The 9,541-nt window shown below is 48.6% G+C and overlaps 1 protein-coding gene across 1 annotated transcript in view; it reads right to left on the bottom strand.

The window, feature by feature from the left end:
• Window positions 1-4,882: 4,882 nt before the first annotated feature.
• Window positions 4,883-9,541, bottom strand: part of AURKAIP1 (aurora kinase A interacting protein 1) — a gene marked incomplete at its 3' end in the record, with an annotated part of 6,433 nt that continues 1,774 nt past the window's right edge. Inside the window, exons 2-3 of the mRNA XM_015406188.1 lie at window positions 7,577-7,639; window positions 4,883-5,334 (exon numbers count right to left, since the gene is read on the bottom strand). Coding sequence (XP_015261674.1) covers window positions 4,883-5,334; window positions 7,577-7,628 — 504 coding nt within the window. The remainder of the gene's footprint in view (window positions 5,335-7,576; window positions 7,640-9,541) is intronic.

The following is a 9,541-nucleotide window of genomic DNA, read 5'->3' as shown; positions in this document are numbered from 1 at the left end:
TGAGAGACCACCAAGGAAGTCCAAGGTCATGATACAAAGGAAGGCAAGGGATTTGAATGGCAGCCCTCCTCTCAACAGGGCAGTGCTGGCGTGGCGAAGGGAAGGCACTGAAATGCAAGTGTTTCCATGATTGGCGACGAGGCTGTAATTTCGCTGACTGAAAGATCGTACTGAGTCACAGCTGGATTCTCAGGACTGGGGGCAGAACATAGCTCTGCCCCTCTCCCTGTGATGCCGTTTAGATCCATTGGAGGGCATCCACTTGAAGTAAGGAAATTCTTAATCAGAGAGTAACTGGAGCGAAAGCGAGATCCGTGCCCACGCACAACTCCGAGGAAGGCTATTTTTATCATATTCAATCAAGAAAATCAAGCCGGAGAGAGGAAGGCACAGGCGAATTTGCATGATCAGACTTCTGTGTCTTAAATGTTAATTAAAAGTTCGCTCAGATTTGCCCACTGCGCCGAACTTTTTTTTTCCACAGCCCCCACTTCCCTTTGCGATAGCCTACGCTAAGGGAAATATTATGTAGCCGGATTCAAGTGTTTGTGATTAGCGGAGTTGTGGATTCTTGGAAGTGGGGTGGAAAGGGAGGGCGTCTTGCAATCAAGTTCTTTTTTTTGAGGGGGGAAAAAGAGAGAGAGAAGAAAAGAAATATGCTGGTCTATTCAACTTCACTAAGCTCCTGAACCTTAGGAGGTCTTATTAAAAGCTACTTTAAATTTTGCCCTTTGGCATTGCTTTGAGATACTCCTGCGGAGCACTGAATCCAAAGTAGGAAGGAGGCTGTTTGAAAGCAACTGGAGTGCGCCGGCCATTTGCTCCGCTTCTGCATCTTCTGCTTTGCCCGACGACAGCCCGGGATTCTCTTTCATGCATTCGTACATGAAGGGAAGAGCACACTGTGACGGGGCCACATCCAGTTATAGTGGTCAGAGTGACAGACAGAGTCTACTGTCTCCGTATTCAGAGGGTGTGTACCTCGGTAGACCAGGTGCTGGGAATAAGCCATGGGAGTGATCCACACCATTGCGCAGTCCTCACGAACTGTTCGAGGGCGTCTGACTGCCCATTGTTGAAAAGAGAATTCTGGAGCAGATGTATTTCGGTCTGCCCCAGCAAGGTAGTTCTTATGTATGTGGGACACCTTTGGCCCCAGGACCACGTCTGGCCTGCAGGCATTTTCTTCCGGTCTTCTTAACGGCTGCTCTGCTACTTGTTGGGAGCAGCAACCTGCGGTTTAGATGAGCAGGCTGTTCGGCCTGAGGAATTGTTATATAGCTCAAGGGCCGTTGGGAGCAAGAGTGGGGGAGACAGCCAGATCTGGATTTCTCTCTGCCCGTGTTTCAGGGCTTCACAGTGGGCATTGCCTCTTCCTGTTCTCAGCAGCAGTCTACCAGTGCCAAAAACAGCCGGTCTCCACCTCAGAGCCCTCAAAATTAGGCAGAGATGGGGCCTTTAGGCTGAAAAAATTGCCCCGTTGACTTTTGTGTGAGGATTCTGCTCATGATAAGATGGGGGGGTGGCTTCATGGCACTGCAAGATGAACCAGAAGTTGACGCTTCTTGGCAGGAAGTGATGTCAGAGTGTCGGCAATGGCTGGAGGTCCCAGCCATGCTCCCGGGGATCCATCAGAAAGAGCCGGTAGACCGAAGCAAAGGAGGATAAACTGTGGACCTGTCTGTCCTTTTGAAATGATACTGAGAGGGAAGAATGGGGTACGTCCTGCTCTGTAGAGTTAACTCTGTAGAGTTAAAGACTGTGGGGAGGGGATACAGGTCTGAAAACCATCTCCTCTCTGAGAACTGACCCCCAACTGTGGTCGAGATTGACTGCTGCTCTTTATTAACAGGGAGAAGCACAGCAGAGTCAAACTGTTTATAGTTTATACAAGAGGGGGACCCGCGATACTCGCGGGGGTGGGGAGTTCTGGCTATTTGTCAGCATTTGAAGAGCTGTCACTTAGAGGAGGGCAAGGAGCTGTTCCTGTAGGCAGCAGAGGATAACCAGTGTTCTCTCTAAGCTGAGTTAGTGTGAGCTAGCTCACAGTTTTTTAGCCTCCAGCTCACACATTTTTTGTCTTAGCTCAGGAAGGATGGGGCTCCAGAGCAAACTGATTTATGCAGTAGCCAAACTGTTCACTCCCAACTTTAACGCCAGTTGCTCACAAAGTAGAATTTTTGCTCACAAGACTCCACAGCTTAGAGGGAACATGGGATAGGACTCACAATAATGGGTTTAAATTATGGGCGGAAAAGTACTGGCTGGGTATTAGGAACACATTTTTACACTCTGTCAAGGAGTCCAAAACTGAACCTTATGAGTCCTCAGGGCTGTTGCACACAAGTAACCAAACCTTGTAAAAATGTTATTAAAATATTATGAAGTTTTATTTAATTTCGGTCAAAACAATGATTTATTCTACTGGCAACACAATGCTCTCAAGTCATACAGTGGGAAAACAAGAAAACTAGCTTAACGATCCAACACGTTTTTGAGACCTGTGTTAGACGGCACAAACCTTAAGTCCAAGAGTCAAAGGCCACAAGCTTAACTGTTTGCTACACTGCTGTCTATTGTGATATAAGTGTACCATAGTCCAGGACTTCAGTCCATCAGAATCCAAGCTAGCCTTCTTTTCCAGGCTCTTAATTCAATTATAAGATTTTGGCTGGAACCCTCTAGAACAGGTGTGTCAAACATGCGGCCCGGGGGCCAGATCAGGCCCCCGGAGGGCTTCTATCAAGCCCACAGTAGAACTGGCTGTCTTCTGCTTCTTCTTCCAGTTCCGCTGCTGCGTCATCGTAGGTTTGCAGCTTACAGATACACACCTGAACAGCATACTCAAGATTGCAACAGCACAGGCATTTTGATGCAATAATTCAGAGCAAGAGGTGTCAGTTATCTTGTCAGAACTACGGCTTGCCCAAGGTCATCCAGCCAGGTGCAAGTGGAGGAGTGGGGAATCAAACCTGATTCTCCCAGATTAGAGTCCGTGCACTTAACCACCACACCAAACTGACTCCTGTTTAATTAGCTGCAAGTTATTAACTTTAGCGTGTACGGTATGTAGGACCCTCACATTTAAAGGGCACCCAGAAATCCATGAGCAATCCAGTCATCTGGTAGCTTTTTTAAGTATGATCCAGGCTGTGCTTCTGGGCAGACTTACACATAAATGAGAACTTATTTCAAAGCAAACAGTTTCAGAACCAGGGGCTGTGGCTCAATGGAAGAGCCTCTACATTTTATGACACACACGGCCCGGCCCAACAAGGTCTCATTTATGTCAGATCCGGCCCTTGTAACAAATGAGTTTGACACACCTGCTCTAGAAAATCACCTCATCACTCCTGACCTCCTCCCTCCCATTCTGTGGGCTGCAGGTTCTCATGAGAAGCTAATTACCACTTCACCAGTCCTGCCTTGAAGATGATAAGGGCTATGTTGGCCAAGAGATGGAACAAGCCCTGTTACCACTCACGTTAACCCTTGAGGGGGAGAGCCAGGAGTGCTTCGCCTCACACACAAACACAATGGGGAATCGGCTGCCTAGGGAGGAGGTGAGCTCCCCCTCGTTGGCAGTATTCAAGCAGCGGAGATGAATGGAGAGTCTCAGTTTGCTTCCCACAATTAGAAAAGATACCTTTACACATTTATCTCCTATTTTGACATGTTTATTGCTTTACTGTTTCCCCCCCATCATTAAATCAAAACAACTGTTGACCTTATAACCTTAGCTTGCTATTTAGTTTTGTCTTCGCATATCTTAAAACAGTGGTGGCGAACCTATGGCACGGGTGCCAGAGGTGGCACTCAGAGCCCTCTCTGTGGGCACGCGTGCCGTCGCCCCAGCCAGGCCCAGACCACTATTAAAGTGTCGAATTCTCTGCCAAATAATTTTAAGTAAACGAAAGCATTTGGGATTGCTTTCCTTACTTTGTTTGGATCATCTTAAGTTAATGTATGAGTTCTTTTTTCTAAAGTAAAGCCTCAGTATTCAGGTTAAATGGCCGTGTTGGCACTTTGCGATAAATAAGTGGGTTTTGGGTCGCAGTTGGGGCACGCGGTCTCTAAAAGGCTCGCCATCACAGTCTTAAAACATCTTCATCACGTTACATGGAAATCTGCTGCTCAGCCTCTTTCTACAAGTCTGAACCTTCCGTTCCAATGTATTTGGAGAAGTGTGCGTGCACACGAAAGCTCACACCATGAATAAACCTTTGTTGGTCTTAAAGGTGCCGCTGGAATCTTAAATTTGGACAAACACTTGTCAGGGATGCTCTAGGCATTGAGCTGGGGGGTGGACTAGATGGCCTGCTTGGCCCCTCCCAACTCTGATTCCATGACTAACTGGACCAAATAAGGGAATTTGGCTGCTGTTGCTTTTGGGTCCCTCCAGTTCAAGGTCAGACCTGAGGCTGTGGGAAGACTCAAGACGGAGTTGCGGGCAGCCCCGCAGGGCCCGGGCTCACTGTTGTGCTGTTAATATCAGCTGTCAGATCATAATGATCTAGCTGTCAGCAGTGAGACTGCTGGAAACCTGTACTAGCCGGTTTGGACCAGATTATGGTATGAGGCCAGAGACAATGACTCAGCTCTAAGCTGATTGGCTACAATTATGTATATATGTGGACAAGTACAGTCCAGGTTTATTCTTCTCTAAATGATGGTTACTGGCAGAGCATTTTGTCCGAGGATTGTATATTTTGTGAATAAAGCTGTAAATAGTTCACCACTGGACTGTCTTGTGTGGTGCTATATGGAGCTGCTGTGGGCTGGAGTGTGGCTGGTGAGTTGGTGAGGCTGCACTAGTCCTGGTGGCTGGCTGATACCTTCTACTGGCACTCAGGCTGTCTGAAGCGCAGCGCGCAACACTCACCTGCTTCCTCTTCCGCCGGCCGGCCATGATCTTCCGCCGCAAAAACTTCCGGCGCTTCATCAGCTTCTTGTACTTGTGCCGGTTCATCTTCCTCCGCCGGATCTTCAGCACGTTCTTGCACTCCATAGCGTTCCCGGCTGGCTCGTCTCCCTCCTCCTCCGGGTCCCGGGGACACGGAGGCAGGTCGTACTGTTGCGGGGGTTCATACTCCAGCCTCTCTCGGATGCTGACGACAACTCCTCCTTTAGGGAGGGAATACCGGACCGTCAGCCAGCTCTCCAGGGGGGAGATGGACATCTTGCGGGGCACCAGCATCTCTTCCAGTTCCAGGTCCACGGCGTACTGTTGCTGGGGCTGAGCTCCATTTTTGTTAGAAGGATGTGTGCTGTAAGACGCGGAGGAAGCACCAGGGGGGCTCAGTGGCGAAGCAGCTGACCTTGACAGAAGCTGACCTGTGGGTAGGTGAGAATTGAGTCAGTAAATCCACAGAGGGGGGCAAAGTGGCAGCCAGCCATCTGTCTGTCACACTTGGACCTAGGCACTAAGAGCTGCTTCCATGCGTGTCTTCGTTTATTGAGGTTTACAAGATGATGCATGGGACAGAGCAGGTCGAGAAAGAGGTACTTTTCTCCCTTTCTCACAACACAAGAACTCGTGGGCACTCCGTGAAATTGCTGAGCGGTCGGGTTAGAACGGATAAAAGGAAGTCCTTCTTCACCCAAAGAGTGATTAACACCTGGAATTCACTGCCACTGGAGGTGGCGGTGGCTACAAGCATGGACGGCTTCAAGAGGGAGCTGGATAAACATACAGAGCAGAGGTCCATCAGCGGCTATAGCCACAAGATACAGATAGGAACTCTGGGGCAAGTGATGCTCTGTATTCTTGGTGTTTGCAGGGGGCAACAGTGGGAGGGCTTCTGGAGTTCTGGCCCCACTGGTGGACCTCCTGATGGCACCTGGTCTTTTTGGCCACTGTGTGACAGAGTGTTCGACTGGATGGGCCTTTGGCCTGATCCAACATTGGCTTCTCTTGTGTTCTTATATTCCTGTCTTTTTTTAACGTTCATTTACTGCTGAAGAGATGGACTGACTCCATCGAGGAAACCGTGGCCTTCACTTGACAAGACTGGAGCGAGGCTGTTAACCACAAGACATTTTGGGGGTCACTAATTCAATAGGATCGCCATAAATGAGAAGGAACTTGATGGCACGCACACACACACATCACATTTATAGCCATACTGCCATAAGCGGCCTCGGGAGCCAATTTTTGACACAAGAGCAGAGTAAAAAATTAGAACCAACTGAGGGACGGAAGGACATGATTGAGATCTATCTTGCTTATTTGCAGGAGATTTTTTATGCCACCAATTGGCACCCAACATATGAACATGTCTACGGATGTGCTTTTGGGGTGCCTGGGGCCAGGACTGTAGGAGGACCATCTTTTCCCATATCAGCCAGCCCACACTGCGGCCTGGTTCTGGATCAATGCTCCCTCTAAGCTGTGGAGTCTTGTGAGCAAAAAATTCCCTTTTGTGAACGACTGGCATTAAAGTTGTGAGCAAGCGATTTGGCTACTGCATAAATTGGTTTGCCCTGGAGCCATCCTTCCTGAGCTAAGCCAAAAATGTGTGAGCCGGAGGCTAAAAACTGTGAGCTAGCTCACACTAACTCAGCTTAGAGGGAACACTGTCCCGGATGCTCCGCCATTAAAGGGGTAGGGGCCCCTGGAAAGTTAAAGGTAGAACCTTTTCTGTTGCGGTGCCCAAATTCTGAAATTCCTTCCCAAGACAGCTTCCTTTCTCTCATACTTTTACTGTCAAATCCAATCAATTTACCGTGGCCAGTGTTCCCTCTAAGCTGATTTGGTGTGAGCCAGCTTACAGTTTTTTAGCCTCTGGCTCACACATTGTTGTCTTAGCTCAGGAAGGAGGGCTCCAGTCCAGAGCAAACTTAATTTATGCAGTAGCCGAATCACCTGCCTGCTCACAACTTTAATGCTGGTAGCTCACAAAGTAGAATTTTTGCTCACAGGACTCCACAGCTTAGAGGGAACATTGGCCCCAACCTGGTGGAATGCTCTGTCTGGAGAGACTCGTGCCCTGCGGGACCTGTCCAATGGAATTATTTCTCCAGGAGTTAAGAACATAAGAACATAAGAGACGTCAATGTTGGATCAGGCAAAAGGACCATCCAGCCCAACACTCTGTATCACACAGTGGCCAGAAATACCAGTGCCATCAGGAGGTCCACCAGTGGGGCCAGGACATTAGAAGCCCTCCCACTGTTGACCCCCCCTGCCCAAGCACCAAGAAGACAGAGCATCACTTGCCCCAGAGTCCCTATCTATACCTTGTGGCTAATAGTCACTGATGGACCTCTGCTCCATATGCTTATCTAATTCCCTTTTGAAGCCGTCCATGCTTCAATTCCGCTGAGTTCCGCTGAGGCAATCTTACGGGGCCTACTCTCAGCTCCTCTGACCGTCGTGCCAGAACGCCAGTGTGTTAAATCATTTTACAGAATATTTGTACTTTTATTTATGTTTTGTATTTATGTCGTTAACCGCCATGAGCCCCGAATGCTGCGGAAGGGGAGGGGAAAAAATGGAATAAAAGAAATAAAAAGAAATACTCCTCCTGCAAAAGAGACCTGCCTGGCTTTCAGCTACCCAAACCGCGGTGCTCACCTGTAAACCGCGAGGCTCTTGCTACCTGGGAGGTCAGCCGTGACAGCAGCATATTGGATCGATCTGCCAGAAAGCGGAAGGAAGATCAAAAAGAGCCTTACATATCCCAGCAACGCATCCCCTCCAAACATTTGGCACAGTGAACCGTATCATTTGTTTACATCAGCTTCAATCTGCAATGCATTTCACACAGTCTCGAGACTAAGCATCGCTTTGAAGAGTCACTAGGCGGAGAGATCTGCCAAAAGGATACCAGTAGCAGAGGAAGGATCCAGCTCTATGCCCCCTGGGTCAAAATCCATCACTCCTTATTAAACACTGGCACCTTGAATGCTCGTCCCAAAGAGACCACGTCTGTCAACAACATATGCCCGGCCATCCCTTACAGAGCAGTTATTTATGTCATTACCCCACTGAGAAAGTGACCATATATTAAAATCCCTTCACCCTCTCCTCCTCTACAACACCCTTACCATAATTCTCGTATTTAAAACGGGTTTTTACCACTGCCCCCTATATAGGGGGTGGTGGTTTTTACAAAGGTTCCCTCAGTGAACGACTCCTCGGCAATGCTCCCTCTAAAACGTGGAGTCTTGTGAGCAAAAACTCTACTTTGTGAGCTGCTGGCATTCAAGTTGCGAGCGAGCGATTTGGCTACTGCATTGATTAGTTTGTTCTGGAGCCCTCCTTCCAGAGCGAAGACGCTGGAACTAGAGACGGGAGCTCACTCCATCATGTGGCACCCGGGTCTCGAACTGCTGAACTACTGACCTTCCACAGCCTGCAGTTCAGCGTCTTAACGACTTGAGCCACTGCAGCTCCTCCTGTTTGCTCTACCGCTACCCCAAATGCAACTTTAACATAGCAGATTCCTGGGCGTCTCTCAAACACCAGGTTCCTTTTAAAAGCAGCCATGGCATAAGTCTCATAGAACTGGCACCTTGAATGCTCGTCCCAAAGAGACCACGTCTGTCAACAACATATGCCCGGCCATCCCTTACAGAGCAGTTATTTATGTCATTACCCCACTGAGAAAGTGACCATATATTAAAATCCCTTCACCCTCTCCTCCTCTACAACACCCTTACCATAATTCTCGTATTTAAAACGGGTTTTTACCACTGCCCCCTATATAGGGGGTGGTGGTTTTTACAAAGGTTCCCTCAGTGAACGACTCCTCGGCAATGCTCCCTCTAAAACGTGGAGTCTTGTGAGCAAAAACTCTACTTTGTGAGCTGCTGGCATTCAAGTTGCGAGCGAGCGATTTGGCTACTGCATTGATTAGTTTGTTCTGGAGCCCTCCTTCCAGAGCGAAGACAGAAATGTGTGAGCCGGAGGCTAAAAGACTGTGAGCTAGCTCACACTAACTCAGCTGAGAGGGAACACTGCTCCTCAGTGCAGTATTACTATGTACCTGCAGAACATCCTGTCAAGTCACAGACAACTTATGGTGACCCCATAGGGTTTTGAAGACAAGAGACGAACAGAGAGGGTTTGTCATAGCTTGCCTCTGCATAACCACCCTGGTATTCCTTAGTGGTCTCCCACCCAAATACTTGTCAGGGCCAACCCTGCTTAGCTTCTGAGACCCGATAAGATGAGGCTAGCCTGGGCCATCTATAAACCATGTATTCTTAGCCCTTCAATATTGGCACAGGATCCCCTCAACCATGATCCTTTCCCTATGAAAAAACTAGCCCTTGCAATCAATGATGTATTTAAAGCCACAGTCCCACCATCAGTCTCACCAATATACAATGCTTTCTTATATGCTAGCTGCTAACAGACTCACGCCAGGGTTGCCAGCTCTGGGTTGGGAAATACCTGGAGATTGGGGGGGGGGCATATCCTGGGGACGAAGGGGTTTGGGGAGGGACTTCAACAGGGTACCATGCCATAGAATCCACTTTCCAAAGCGGCACTTTTCTTCAGGTGATCTGATCTACCTCGCCTGGAGATCAATTG

This window comes from Gekko japonicus, unplaced genomic scaffold (assembly GCF_001447785.1).
Source record: "Gekko japonicus isolate JY-2015 unplaced genomic scaffold, Gekko_japonicus_V1.1 scaffold1133, whole genome shotgun sequence".
In the NCBI taxonomy this organism is placed as follows: domain Eukaryota; kingdom Metazoa; phylum Chordata; class Lepidosauria; order Squamata; family Gekkonidae; genus Gekko; species Gekko japonicus.
The sequence above is the reverse complement of the archived record's forward strand: the minus strand, read 5'-3'. Positions and strand labels throughout refer to the sequence as shown.